Source organism: Lissotriton vulgaris, chromosome 5, assembly GCF_964263255.1.
Source record: "Lissotriton vulgaris chromosome 5, aLisVul1.2, whole genome shotgun sequence".
Taxonomy (NCBI): domain Eukaryota; kingdom Metazoa; phylum Chordata; class Amphibia; order Caudata; family Salamandridae; genus Lissotriton; species Lissotriton vulgaris.
Genome location: NC_141693.1, coordinates 1,723,354,867 through 1,723,370,390, shown reverse-complemented (window position 1 = coordinate 1,723,370,390; position 15,524 = coordinate 1,723,354,867). Strand labels below are relative to the sequence as shown.

The 15,524-nt window shown below is 48.4% G+C and overlaps 1 protein-coding gene across 16 annotated transcripts in view; it reads right to left on the bottom strand.

The window, feature by feature from the left end:
- Positions 1-15,524, bottom strand: part of HDAC5 (histone deacetylase 5) — a 1,827,433-nt gene that overhangs the window by 121,954 nt on the left and 1,689,955 nt on the right. For 15 of the 16 annotated variants that reach the window (XM_086923931.1, XM_086923932.1, XM_086923941.1 and 12 more), the window contains 2 exons: positions 7,486-7,619; positions 6,051-6,135 (listed from right to left, as the gene is read on the bottom strand). In XM_086923931.1, the coding sequence (XP_086780057.1) occupies positions 6,051-6,135; positions 7,486-7,619 (219 nt within the window). Of the gene's footprint in view, positions 1-6,042; positions 6,136-7,485; positions 7,620-15,524 lie in introns of those variants that run through there. The other variant, XM_086923944.1, reaches the window with a different exon arrangement.

Sequence of the window (15,524 nt, the reverse complement as noted above, 5' to 3'; positions counted from 1 at the left end):
CGGAAGGTCAAAACCTGTCAACTGTTGCTGCTCAATCTCCATGCAAGGAAGTGGAGGCTGGACAGGTTCTGGTGGAGGACCGTCCCCTCCTGCTGCGACAGAAGATCCTCCCGAAGGGGCTGTCTGATCGGAGGATCAATGGCCATGCTCAAGAACTTGGTGTTCCAGACTCTTCGTGCTCAGTCTGTAGCCACAAGAATGACTTGTGCCCGTTCGAGCCTGATCTTCAGCACTCTGGGCAGAAGTGGTACTGGCGGAAAGGCATACAGGAGGCTGCAATTTCACTTGTGACGCAAAGCGTCACTGAGCGAATGCCACCTTGGAAACTCCAACGCACAAAACTGCTGACATTATGCGTTCTCTGCGGTGGTGAAGAGATCTAACCAAGGCTCTCCCCACCGCTGAAAGAGACCTTGCACCACCTCAGAGTGAAGAAGCAATTTGTGGTCTACCAGGCACCAATAGCTGAGTTTGTCCACCCTGGCGTTCAGAGAACTCACCAGGTGTTGAACCACTAGGGTCATGCCCTCATGTTCTAGCCATTTTATTTATTTATTTATTTATAAAGCGCCAGAATCGACCCCCGAAGGGGAATCTCTGCGCTCCTGGACGGGCGTCAGGTGAAAAAGCGGTCTGCTAAGAATCAAAAGCAAAAAAGAAAGGTCTTGAGCTGTTTCCTAAAATGCAGATAATCAGTACACGGTCTTAATTGCAAGGGGAGCATATTCCAGTGGTAAGGACCCAGATAAGAAAGGGCCTTCCCGCTCTGTCTGGCTCTTTTGATTCTGAGCGGAGAGGCCATGTTCCAAGGTGAAGAGCCTTTTGGCATATGGTTTACGACCCCACCCGCTCTGTTTGTTGCATGTATCACATGGTGGTGGTGTTGTCTGTGAACATCTGCACTACCTTCACCTTGAGGGAGGGAAGGAATGCCTTCAGTGCCAGGCGTATCGCCCAGGGCTCCAGCAAGCTGATAGTGAGCCCGGACTCCGCCGGAGACCAGACTCCTCTGATCCCCGCCTCTTGAAGATGGCCACCCCATCCCAGAAGTGATGCATCGGTCACAACCGTGATTTCCGGTTGGGAAAGAAGTGGGATCTGCTTCTGACCCAATCCTGGTCCATTAACCACCACTGCAGTTGTTGTGCATTTCCCTCCGAGATCTGGACATAGTCGGAAAGATTCCCCAGATGCTGCGCCCACAGGAACTTCAGTTCACACAGCAGAGCCTGCATATGCCACCTGGCATGATCCACCAGCAGGATGCAGGAGGCTATGAGGCCCAGGGGCCTCAAGGTCATTCTCACCGAAATCTGGGATAGAGGCTGAAACATCGGCATCATAGCCTGAATATCCCGGACTCGCTGCTCGGGAGGATAGGCCCGAAATTGCACTGTGTCCAGAACAGCTCAGATGAAAGAGAGCGTCTGAGAGGGAGTCAGGTGTGACTTCGGTACTTTTATAGTGAACCCCAGCGAGTGCAGTAGGTCCGAGGTAGTCTGGAGGTGGGGGACGACAGCCTGGTGTGAGCCCCCCTTCAACAGCCAGTCGTCAAGATAGGGGAAGACTGGAACCCCTGATCTGCGCAGATAAGCTGCAACCACCTCCATCTCTTCTGTGAACACCTGGGGGCACTGATAAGATCGAAGGGGAGCATGGTGAACTGAAAATGCTCATGGCCTACTGTGAACCGTAGGTAGCGCCTGTGGGCTGGCAGGTCGGATATAGGCATCCGGCAAGTCCAACACCACCATCCAGTATCCAGGGTCGAAGGCAGACAGGACCTGCGCTAACATGAGCATTTGGAACTTCTCCTTCCAGAGGAAGCCGTTGAGTGCCTTGAGGTCTAGAATAGGACGCAGGCCTTTGTCCTTCTTGAGCACCAGAAAGTATAGGGATAAGCAACCAATACCTACTTCTGGCGCAGGGACCCTTTCGATAGCTCCCTTGGCCAAGACAGCTGCGACTTCCTGGGGGAGAAGTGCCAAATGATCCTCTGACATGCGATTGAAAGAGGGTGACATGGAGGGAGAGGCAGTCTTGCAGGGGTGGGAGTAGCCCCTCCGGGCTATTTGCAAAACACACTTGTCCGATGTGAGGGATTGCAAGTGGGGAAGGTGATGGCAAATCCTGCCACCCACAGGCCGTTAATGGTCCTGAAGGGTCAGACTAGGAGGGTGTGGAAGCTGCTGCAGGGGGGAAAGAGTGTACTGGCCTGCCCGCTGGCTCCCAAACCTGCAAGGTCGCTGGGTCCCAAATCCCCGATCACACAGAGGCTAAGCAGCTTCCGTGGACCAGTGGCTTTACTGGGCTGGACATGGTAGGATGGCCCTTCCGGAGCCACGAAGAGGGGGGGGAAGCAGACTGTGGTGGATGGGAAGCGAGGCCCAAGGATCCGGCCGTAGCCTGAGAATCCTTAAAGCGCTCGAGCACTGAGTCTGCTTTATCGCCAAAAAGGCGACGGCCATCGAAGGGCATGTCCAGCAAAGTTGACTGGACATCACCCGAAAAGTCGGAAGTCCTCAACTAGGTGTAGCGCCTAAGGGCTACAGACATGGCAATCGTTCTGCCTAGTGAGTTGGTGGTATACAGTCCACATTGAATCTTGAATTTAGCTGTGTCTCTCCCATCTGCCACTGCTTGGGAGAGAACCGCCTGGGCCTCCTCCAGGCACTGAGGCAGCACTTGCGTAACCGTATCTTAGAGAGTATGGGAGTATTGGCCCAAGAGGCACACGGTATTCAAGGACAGCAGCGCCAAGTCTTCTTTCCAGTCCAACTACTCAAGCTAGTCTGCCACAGGGTCCAGTGACCCCTTCCAATCCTCATCACCACCTTCTGAGCAATAGGGAACACCAAGGATGAACAGGGGAGCAAAAGTACCCTCTGGAGTCGGATTCAATGTCGATGGGGACGGCGTTGGCCGGGGTCACGGCCAACACCAGGGGCGGCTTTGCCAGGGAAGGTCGCGTAAGATCGACCAGCATCGATCCGGATCCAGGTCTGGTTCCACTGGGACCCTTCGGCACAGGCATCGAAGGTACGAAGTAGAGCAGGGGACGCCCTTGCTCCTGGAAATGGGGGGAGGTGGGAAGTCGTCCCTGAAGTATGTATAATGTATGTATGTATAAATTGTTTTGTAACGCGCACTGTTACTTGGGAGTATCCTGGCGCGGTGGGAAAGAACAAAAAAGAACATACAAGGATCGTCTTATGTCACACTTCTAAACAGGTGGGTTTTTAGATTTTTCTTGAACTGGGCTACAGATTGACTGGAACGCAGATGAAAGGAGAGAGCATTCCAGGCTCGAGCTGCTACCACTGCAATGGACTGGCCACCTAGCCTGGTTCGCTTGAACCGGGGAAGGGTCATTTTAAACAGCGAAGATGACCTAAGTACTCTTGTGGGGGCATAGAGAATGAATCTCTTCTTTAGATAGACCGGACCTTGGTCATGAGTGGCTCTGAATGAAAGTACTAGAGCTTTGAAGAGAATGCGTTGAGGTACTGGGAGCCAGTGGAGGCTGGACATATGAGACCGAACGCTCTTCCATCTCGGAACGTTAAAAAGGAGACGGACAGCGGCATTCTGAATGACCAGCAGACGCTTGACCAAATAAGCAGGAATGCCGCTGAACAGGGAGTTCGCATAGTCCAGCCTTGCTAAAATAAGTGCTCGAGCAACAGTCTCCCTGGCCTCTCTAGGAAGCAATGGAAAAAATGTTCTGAGCATTCTTAGGGTAGCGAAGCATGTCCCGGTTAATTTCTTTATATGGTCCTCAAATCTTAGATCCTCCCCAAACCAAATCCCAAGATTTTTTGCAGGGCCGCCCATCACCTTAGGACAGGGGATATTCGGGGGCCACAGTGAGTTCTTGAAACTGAGAGGGAAGGAGCCATAGAAGAGGACCTCCGATTTGTCCTCGTTGCATTTTAACTGGGCCAAGGTTAGCCAGCGAAAAACTGGGGATAGGCAGAGCTGGACCGTTGCAGTGTCCAGATGGTCGTCTGGCCAGGTAAAGAGTAGCTGCGTGTCATCAGCATACCCTATAATCTTAGCCCCAAACAGTTCCGCAAGATAAACCAGGGGGGTGATGTAGATATTGAACAGTAGGGGGCTAAGAGTAGATCCCTGTGGGACCCCAGTAAGGAGTGGTTTTGGCTCGGAGGCATGAGGTGGCATACAGACCTGTTGTGTCCTGCCCGAAAGAAATGAGGACAACCAGGCCAGGACATTGCCGCCAACGCCAATAGTGGATAGCCTGGCAGTGAGGAGCGCATGGGGAACGATGTCGAAGGCGGCAGAGAGATCCAATAAAATCAGGACCGCTCTGCCGCCCCCGTCCAGACACTCCCGAATCGACTCCGTCATCTCTACCAGTGCCGTCTCCGTACTAAATGCCGCCCTAAAGCCTGATTGGGCTGGATGCAGAGCATTAGAGGTCTCTACAAAACTTTCCAATTGTCGAAAGACTACTTTCTCGCAAACTTTAGCCAATGCAGGCAAAAGGGAAATGGGCCGGTAGTTTCCGGGAACAGTGGCATCAAGGCCTGGTTTCTTCAGAAGCGGCAGAAGCTTTGCCTGCTTCCATTTAACAGGAACCACTGCAGAGGAAAGAGAAAGATTCACGATCTGGGTGACATCCCTACAGACAGTGCTGGCAACCTCCGACAGGGTACTGTCGGAGGCACCGGAGATGGAGCCTTAGAGTGACAATGCTCTGGGTCCAGCATTGTGTCAGCTGACCAACGGGGAGAAGGCGAAGAGCACCAGTGCGTGTTCGCTTTCTTCTTGTGCTTAGACTTACCTGAGGAATTTGAAGACTTTGAATGGGATGTGGTGTGGGGGCTCTGCGAGCGGTCTGAAGAACTCCCTCTCGAACAAGACCGGGTGAGACGCACAGCCGACCACCGGGCCCACAAGAGCTTTCGGGACCGCAACTGCAAAGACTCTGGCTTCTTGGCCCAGCAGTCGGACCACGACTTCGGGTTTTGGTCGCGCTGCAGACACCAAAGGCCCACGAGGTGCGGGTCCATCACCAACATCAGCCTGTAGCAGGCCTTGCAAGGCATGGAGCCAGTCCGACAAAGGGACATCCCTCGCACACTAGAAGTCAAAGACTCTTAAAGAAGTCGACCAAATGTCAAAAAAAGTTTTGTCAAAAAGTGATTAAAGAGGTAGCTCTCTCCCGATCTACGCTAGGCTGGCGTGGGAAAAGAAAGAACTGACGTCAGCGCGCAGGGGTGGTCTCTAAGTAGGCACCGTAATGTCATGCCGGCGACCAAGACGCCAGACGCAGAGTCTACCAACGCAATGGGTACTGCTAAGAAAAAATTCTCTGGATCCAGTCTGACGACTGGGGGTAATTCTAAGGGAAGGAATTTATAACTAACTGTCTCTTTCAGGTATTTCTGTTACCTTACTATCAACAAGGCGTCATGAGTGGATCTTCAGGAAGTATCCATATTTTTCTGCAGACACAAAGAGCAAATCTTGCTCAAAAAAGCTAATAAACTCAGTCACTGAACTTCATAAATCAAAGTAGTTCTAAAGTATACTTAAGACTAGGAGGTCACTATAATACATGCCCACTGCGAAACAAACTAGCTGGTAAATCAGGTGTACATCAGTCATTTTGTTGACAAAAACACTCAGTCTACCTAACCACCATACGGGCACCCCTGTTCATATAGTTTACTGACATATGACACAGTTTAGCTCAGTAACTCTAGACCGAATCTTGCCAACACAAGGATATCTAGGGGGCTTTTTTTATCCTGGTCACAGAGTACCTATCTACTAGGCTAACAGAGGACACATGGACATAAACTAAAAGTGTCTTTAATCCAGGCAGCCTAGGGACTGACTGCCTTTGTAATGGTATCCTGCTGAAACAGTAAGTCTAGCCCAGCTACTTGAACAATGGCACCAAATACAGCTGAGGCACGGGCCCCATCTGGCTCCCCTCTTGAAACAACAGCGTAATTGAAGTAATGTAATCATTACATAAGCGTTACGCAGAAATTCATAAAGATTTGGCAACTACTTACTCTGGATTTCAATGACCTTCTCCAGCGTGGCCACAGCATTGACATTAGGCTTCTGGTGTAGGACCGATGGATCAATAGGATCCAGCTGCAATAAGTAACAAACCATCAGTGTTTTATGTTGGAGGCTGGATGTGGTAGTATAACTAGTCACTTCAAACCTGTATAAACTGAAAGATGCTCTGTAATTAACTGTGCCTAACAAAGAAGATGATAAAAGGCAAACACTAGCTACAAAAGCCCAGAAACTAGTGTGCCTGTGGTAAGCTGTGCAATAGAGGTGCGTGCAATGTTGGAACACTGGATGGAGCAACATTGAACTCTGGTGGGATCCTGCAATATGGTTGTTTTGGTTTTCTGTATGTGGTACAGTAGCACTGCTTGGGCACTTTTGATACTAGAGCCCTGGAAGCAGCATTGTCTGCTATTGGACCTCTGAGGGAGCACTGTTCATCACAGACCTCTACAGGAACTCTGAAAGAATAACATAATACAGAGGTGCCTGCAATTCTTATATAAGAATCAATCTTGAATTTCCATATTAAAGTTCAGATGTGAAGCTTCTTTCATCTGAAATAATGAAATGATGTAACTGCTCAACTAAAATACGATATTACAGTTGAGCTGCGACTTAATAAAACCTGAAGGAATCCGCCAAGGTGAAAAGCAAGTCACAGATAATATTCACAGCTGCAGTTTAAATAATGAAAACAAATACAGACTTTTCCTTCTTCTAATGTGTTGTTATAAAATGAACAATGATCAGGAGAAAGGACATTTATGCAAACATCTTTATTTTTTCACACTATTACAGGAGAGACAGAATTTCTCTGCATGTTTCTACACATTCTAGACTACAGCATTTTTTTTATATAACTTGCACTAAAGTGATTATAATATCTTTTTGCTACTAATTACTAACTGCTTTAAGGTGGGTTTAGTTTCACACTGCAGATTCCGCTTTTATTCTTCATGTCTGCAACCATACTATCTCTTTCATATGAAGAAACAACACACTTAGGATTTCAGTGGTTTGTGGGAAAAGAGATGGAGTGATAATATATATTATGAGATATAAAATACCCTCTACAGTACTTTAAAAGGATAATGCATGTCATATTGGACTTCGAGGACTTTAAGGAACCTGACCTTCAACCTCATTCCTCTATATGGTTACGGAATGCCTCCGTGACTTGCAGTATCATTATAGTAAACAGTAGGGGAACGTTCTACCATATATAATACTGAGGCTCTGACTGAAGTGGGAGACTGTTGTGTATTGTTGGAGCTCTAGAGAAAATTAAATGCATCCTAGATGATGTCTGAAATGTAACTGGCACATCTGAGGTGAAATGCAGTGCAGAGGCAATAGCAACAGTGGTAAAGTATAACTTAAGTAAGAAGAGTAGGATATGTGCTTTGCTTTCTACATTTTTACCTCTAGACCAAGTAGGGCAGATACACAGGCTTCAGATGCATCACAGATGGCTGTCAAATCGTGACCTCCCTCGAGTGCCAGCACCACACGGCCTCCAGCCAATTTCATAAGTTGTTTGGTAAGGTGACCAAAACCTATGAAGAAAACCACAGAAAAGTCAATTGAAAGAGATTTCTGAGGACTTCAAATGTTCAATAAAAGTGTGCAGGTAAAGGCATTTTAGACAAGAAATGGTTGGGTCTTAACATCTCCTCACAAAGAACACTTATTTGTGAAGTGAACCGTTTCAAAGAAGTAGCGTTTTCTAAAAGAAAAAGAGTTCATGTTATAAACTAGTTGGGTTTCCTTAACCTGTGTCTCATCTCACAGGTTAAATATTACATAATGGCAGGCGAAATACATTGGACTGGAGTCCAAGCTTTTCTGCGGGCCTGATGAGGCTTGTAAGTGATCCAGGGAAATCAGGTTACAGCTTCAATGCTAATAAAAGGATTAACAATACTGAGATGTATGTCCTAAGAAAAGTGCACACTTCTCATACGGACCGCTATTCGCTAAATATTTTTCATAATTATGGACTCATTTACAATGGATACAGTGGCATAACATCATACATATTCATAAAAAGATCAGATGGCATACTGTTGACATTTAAAAATGAGTATGGTGTATTTTGTTTATCAAGCATGGCAGCTCCACAAAAGTAAAGTAACATTTGAATTTCATGAAGCCAGTATAGTGAGTGCCCTCATATTTATAACATGTCCAAGAACAACAAGACAGAAAAGATTACCTCTGTCAAGCGCTAATTTTCAGCTAAGGTGGGAAAAAAGTGACAGAAGTTACATCTGAAAAAATAATATAACTGAATGACTTTGACTTGGTACTCAAAACCTAAAAAATGTAAGTGGAACTTTCCCTTTTGTGTTACCTTGTGTCATTAGGTCTGATGAATGCGCTTTGAGGGGACTTTGGAAAAGAGGTCATCTACTGAAAGACTCCCTAGAAAATTAAATGGGGTAAAGAAAGAAAGTACTGAGGACATCTAATGACTAACCCAGTATGTTTTCCTGCACCATCACACGCTTCTAGAGTTTCTGGGCCACTTTACCATGTTAATAGACTAGTTTCAGCTGGAATTCACCTAAAAAGTAAAACTCATTTCTGTTTTAGGGCTAGCCTTCTGAGACTGAAATGTTGAATAATTAAGAAACATACTTTCAAGTTCAGTGCTGGTAGCACCCAGGCTTCGTTTGGAGATACTGTCTCTGCTCCAGGAAGGTGAACATGGTCACTAAGCAGAAGCTGGCTAGGCCGGAGTGCCAAACATGACAAGGCCAGGGTGAAGCCTCCAGTATAACAGAGCACCCTGATAATCTGAAGGACCCATGGCATCCAGTCACCATCAGGCTACCCTGCCAAACTAAAAAGCAAACCATCACAATTGGAGTTCCAATGAACTGCAAAAGCATCTAAGAATGGGAAATCCCAAGTCTCTAGGATGAGGATGAGAGGTTCCTGGTGACCTTGACAACCATGTAACTAGACACAACTGGTCAGACTACTTTGCTCTGGTTTTAACCTGTACAATGTGGAGTAGAAGGAACATGCCTTAATGCAACCAACTGCTCCAACTGTCATCTGGCGCAACTGTAGGGAGTCTGACAACCAACTTCATGAAGTAAAAGAGGTCTGTGGTGTTGTCTTTGTGAGCCACTGACAACTAGGATCTTCACCCTGGTTAGGAAATCTTCTTTCTTCTACAAGTCAGTGAAAGATTTTTCCACTGCATGTCCACACCTATACACTCAAACGATAGAGGAGACCCTCTAACTACAGATGGTGTAGGTGGAAAGAACTTTTCCTACCAAGAAGCTGGAAGCATGTGCCTTCTATGCGAAAGTTTGGACCAAGGATAGATGGGTTAGGATGATCATGCAGCAGCTGGTTCCAGTACACAAATAGATGAGTTGCAGATAACGATTGTGGACCTTTGCATTGAATTTAACTCCAATGCAGTATGGCTGTTTACCTAGCAGCAGATGAAACTAGAGAATGTCAATCTCTTTGGCCAAAAACTGCCACTATAAGTGTCTGACTGTTGATATCATCTGGGGTTTCCACCTCGTTTAAACACAAAACGAAAATACAAGTATTAGCACTATAAACCGAGACTCCATTTTTTTTTTAGCCATATGCAACAACAGAACTATCTAAAGAACAAGTTACTTACCGTCGGTAACGCTTTTTCTGGTGGATACAGTATCTGCCTGTGGATTCCTCACCTTGTGAATATCCCCGTCCGTCAGCAACATTCGGAAATTCTTTTTGTAGCTTCGCGCCGACGACGTCACAGAAGCACGGCATCGTGTGCGGCTCCGCTGACGTCACAGACTCCATAATAGGCACACGTCGGCGTGATGACATCAGTTCCGCCCTTTTTTCCGTGCCTTTGAGGCACACGGAAGGATCAACAACAGTAGATATACACACAATGTACATAGTACCAAATAATCAAAATAACACAGTGCGTAGCCAATGCAGGAAAGCAATTATAATAACACATTTCCTTTGACAATAAAATATTATCATTACAGTAAATCGGGTATAGAAGAGTGGACAACGGGGAGGCAGGTGGGTCAGTGAGGAATCCACAGGCAGAAACTGTATCCACCAGAAAAAGAGTTACCAAAGTTAAGTAACTTGTTCTTCTGATGGATATATCTGCCAGTGGATTCCTCAACTTGTGAATAGAGTCGCACAGCAGTCCCCACTCCCGGAGGAGGGTGTCCACTCTCCTATACCAGAAAATCCTGGAGGACAGAACGCGCAAAGTGTCCGTCCCTCCTCACTTCGGAATCCAAGAGGTAATGCTTCGCGTAAGTGTGGAGGGAAACGCCCAAGTCGCAGCTCTACAAATGTCCTCTACAGGTATACCCCTAGACAAAGCAGATGTAGCAGACCTTGCTCTAGTGGAATGAGCTCTTAAACTTCAGGAGGTTCCTTACCCGGCAGAGAGTAACATATCTTGATACACAAGACAATCCATCTCGCCAAAGTGCGCTTGTGCACCGCCTTGCCTCTTCTGGCTCCAACAAAATCCACAAAGAGCTGGTCATCCACTCTGAACTCTCTGGTTCTGTCCAGGTAGAAGCTCACCGCCCTCTTCGGGTCCAAGCGGTGAAGTCTCTCCTCCTCCTTGGAAGGATGAGGGGGAGGATAGACGGTAGGGAGGGTAATGGACTGCCCTAGATGGAAAGGAGTTACCACCTTAGGCAGAAAAGCAGCCATGGTCCTGAGTACCATTCGTTCAGCATGAATGGTCAAGAATGGGGGCTTTGAACTAAGAGCTTGAAGCTCACTTACCCTCCTTGTCGAGGTAATTGCAATCAGGAAGACCGTTTTAAAAGACAACAGTCTCAAGGGACACTGGTGCAAAGGTTCAAAAGGTGAACCCATCAAGAAAGTGAGCACAAGATTCCAGTCCCATTGAGGTACAATAAAGGGAGTAGGAGGAAATTTATTTGTAAGGCCTTTTAGAAACCTCAAAACAACAGGAGATTTAAATAAAGACGGCTGATCCGGCAAACAGAGACATGCGAATAATGCAGATAGATAACCTTTGACTGTAGCTACAGCAAACCCTTGCTGAGCCTAAGAAAGCGCAAACTGAAGTATGTCAGATAAACGAGCCCCCAAAGGATCGACAGACTTCTCTCCACACCAAGCAGCAAATTTAGAACACCTATAAGAGTAGATAGACTTGGTGGAGTCACGCCTGGCCGATAAGATGACATCCACCACATCATGTGGGAGAGAAAAGGAATTCAGGTTGCCCCGTTCAATCTCCAGGCATGAAGGTGTAAGGTCTGGAGGTGGGGGTGTAGAACCTGCCTCTCCATCTGAGAGAGGAGGTCTGCCCTGAGAGGGAGACGGAGCAGCAGGCACGAGGAGAGGTGGAGAAGATCTGTGTACCACACCCTTCTTGGCCAATCCGGGGCGATCAAAATGACTTGGGCGCGGTCTTGGCGAATCTTCCTCAGAACCTGAGGAATCAAGGGCATGGGAGGAAACGCGTAAAGGAGACTTAAGTCCCAACTCAACTGAAACGCATCCCCCAACGCTCCCTGCATCGGATACTGGAGACTGCAGAATGACGGGCAGTGAGTGTTCTCGTGAGTGGCGAACAGGTCCACCTGAGGAGTCCTCCACGTCTGAGAGACATGATGTACTACCTCTAGATGAAGCCTCCACTCGTGGTCGGTTTCGAACTGCAGACTGAGACTGTCTACACGTACGTTCAGCACTCCGTCCAGATGATTTGCCATCAGACAAATCTGATGTTCCTGAACCCAGGACCAGAGACGCAGAGCCTCTCTGCAGAGACACTGCAACCCCACTCCTCCCTGCTTGGTGACATACCACATCGCGGTAGTGTTGTCCGTCATGACTTGAACTGACTGACCGCGAAGGGAAGGGAGGAAGGCCTTGAGTGCCAAACGAATCGCCCGCAGCTCTAGAAGGTTGATGTGAAGCAACCTATCCTGTGGAGACCAAAGACCCTTGATCTCCAGATCCCCCAGATGAGCACCCCACCCTAGTGTGGATGCATCCGTTATCACTGTGGCCACCGATGGAGGCAGATGGAAGGATTTTCCTTGAGACAGATTGCCCTCCACGCTCCACCAAGACAGATCCGCTGCAGTTTCTCTGGAGATCCTGATCTACTCCCTGAGATCTCCGTTGTGCTGATACCACTGCCTGCGGAGGCACCCCTGGAGTGCCCTTATGTGCCAGCGTGCATGGTTGACCAACAGAATGCAGGAAGCCATCAGACCGAGCAGACGAAGGACCTTCAGGACTGGAACGACCGCTCCGTTGTAAAATAAAGGAATCATTCCCAGTATGTCGAGAATCCTTTGAGGAGGAGGGAAAGCTCAACATACAGTTGTGTCCAGTACAGCACCTATGAACCGGTTGCGCTGAGAGGGCACCAGGTGAGATTTGGGCACGTTTATCGAGAAACCCAACCTGTACAACAACTGAGTTGTAACTTGCAGCTGGTGGAGCACCTTCTCTGACGACTCTGCTTTGATCAGCCAGTCATCCAGATATGGGAATACTGGTATTCCCGACCTTCTGAGATGGGCTGCCACCACCGCCAACACCTTGGTGAAGACTCGAGGGCAGTAGTAAGACCAAGCGGGAGAACCGCAAACTGGTAATGTTGCGAACCCACAGTGAAACGGAGATACTTCCTGTGCGACTTCAGGATAGGGATGTGAAAATATGCATCCTGCAAGTCGATCGATACCATCCAGTCTTCTTCCAGCAGCGCTTGAAGAACCTGCGCAAGAGTGAGCATCTTGAACTTCTCCTGCTTCAGAAAAAGGTTCAAGACCCTGAGATCCAGGATTGGACGAAGTCTGCCATCCTTCTTGGGGATCAGGAAATACCAGGAGTAGCATCCCTGACCCCTTTCCTGCTCCGGAACCACCTCTATCGCACCCTTTCTTAACAACGCCAGGACTTCCTCCTGCAGGAGTAACAGGTGGTCCTCTGAGCAAAACCCTTGACAAGGAGGGTAATTCGGAGGGAATTCCCGAAAGGGAAGTGCATACCCATTCTCCACGAGATTGAGAACCCAAAGGTCTGATGTGACCAATTCCCAATCCCGTAAAAAATAGGTAAGCCGACCCCCTACAAGACCTGCATGATCCGGAATGGCGGATCTAGGGCTGCTTTGCCGATGTTGGAGGGGGGAGGGAAGAGGAGGAGGTTTGACGTCCCCGAGGACGATCTTTTTGTCTACCCCTGTATGACTTATACAATGGATTTTGCTGTTGCTGCTGTTGTTGAGGCTGTTTATAGGGACGAAAGGAGGACCTTCGAAAACCCCTATATCTTTTGTTCACAGTTCCTCTGGACTGTTGTCCCAAAGACCTAGCTGTAGCCCTGCTGTCTTTAAATCTCTCCAAAGCTGCATCAACTTTTTTCCCAAAAAGACCTGAGCCATCAAAGGGAAGATCTAACAAAGCAGCTTGGACGTCCGCAGAGAACTCAGAAGACTTCAACCAGGCTGCCCTTCTGGTGGCATTTGAAGTTCCCATAACTCTCTGCAGTCAGCAGTGTCTAGTCCACTTTGTATGACTTGATGAGCAGCAGCTTGTGTGTCAGTCCATCAAGGCATGTATGTACCTCCCCAAGAGACATGTGGCATTAGTTAACTTAAGAACCATACTCGCCGTTTGATCCTGCTTTTTCGACTCTTTGTCCCAAGGCACCTGAGGGAAAGCCCCCACGTTTTTCTTTGAACAGGCTGCCTGTATTACTAAGCTCTCCGGCAAAGGGTGCGATGATAAAACGTCTGGGTCACCAGGAGCCACGCTGTATCTCCTTGCAACAACTTTAGCAACAGCAGGAGCTGCGAGAGGTCTATTCCATACTTCCAAAATAGGTTCCGTCAAAGCCTCAATGAAAGGAAGCATAGGTTCCACAACAGAAGACAGGGAATGGAGGACTTCTGAAAACAAATTAGAATTGAACTCAGCAGTAGGCAGACAAATTCAAAAGTTCTGCAGCCTTTTTAATGACCACATGATATGGTGCAACGTCCTTTGAAGGGGCATCTGAGACAGAGGATAGCTCCCAGTCTGGAGATAGTTCCAATCCGCTAGCCTCCCTCAGGTACTCAAAGTAATCATCCTCCTGCAGTTCACCTTCTTCGACCTCAGCCTCTCTGTACCTCTGTTCTTCGAGAAGACCCTGAGCCTCACGTCTCGACCTCTCCTTCAAGAGCGGCGTCAGCGGATCCGCGATCGACTCTGATGGAGCCGGAGCCGGCGTCGAGATCGGATCCGGAAGCACAGGTCGATGCCCTCGAGGTCGGGCCAGCGCCGGTGACGAAGGTTACGGCGTCGAAGACCTCGGCGGTGCTGAGAAATGCCAAGGCGGAGTTGGCGCCGGCATAAATGGCATAAACTGAGCTGGAGCATAAGACCGGGAGACTACCAGGTTGTAAGCCAAAGGACCCATGGAACCTGCCGGTGCTCTAGAGGGGTACATAACTCTAGAATAGACACCATACATTGCGTTTAAACACTGTGTAGGGTCTTGACCTGGGCCTGGAAAAGGTGGGTATGGACCCACAGGTTGCCCTCGAGGAGGCACCGGATTAGTCTCCTCTTCTTCGGGTTGGTGAGCCGGAGTCGTCGAACCCTCAGGCAAGGGAGCCTCTTCTTCCTCTCGAACAGGAGATCAAGACGGCGCCGGAGAGGGATTCGACACCGGAGCCGGTGAATGCTCCGGAGACTCCACAGGCGAAACCTCACCTACCGGATCCACAACTGGAGAAGGGGATATCTCTTTACGGAGTCTCCTACTTGGCGACTTCGGTCTCGAATCTGAATCCTTCCCAGAGTGATGTCGAGATCCGTGCTTTTTCTTCTTGTGCTTCTTTTTTGCTGATCTCGAAGCATGCCCCGAAGATGACTTCTAAGGCGACGCCGTGCGAGACTTCAACCTCCTCCTCGACCTCGAAGACATCTTTTTTTTCTTACCTTTCAACTTGACAACCAGAAGCTTCACCTCTCTTTCACAAAGGGCCTTTTGGCTCATCTTCTTGCAGGAAGAGTACCCTTGAACATCATGGTCCGAACTCAGGCACCAAATGCAATCCTCATTCGGGTCCGTGATCGACATCATCTTCCCACATTCTCCGCACGGCTTGAATCCGGTCTTCTTCGTGTATAGCTCGACAGAAGACAAAGAAGCAAGAAGCCACTAATAGAAACAAACAGTAACAAAGTTACTAAACAGCTACAGAGGATCCCTCGAAAACCGTTAGCGTCGACGACGTGGAAAAAAGGGAACTGATGTCATCACGCCGACGTGGGCCTACTATGGAGTCGGTGACGTCAGCGGAGCAGCGTGCGATGCCGTGCTTCTGTGACATCGTCCACGTCGGCGCAAACCTTCAAAAAGAATTTCCGAATGTTGCTGACGCAGGGGGATATTCACAAGGTGAGGAATCCACTGGC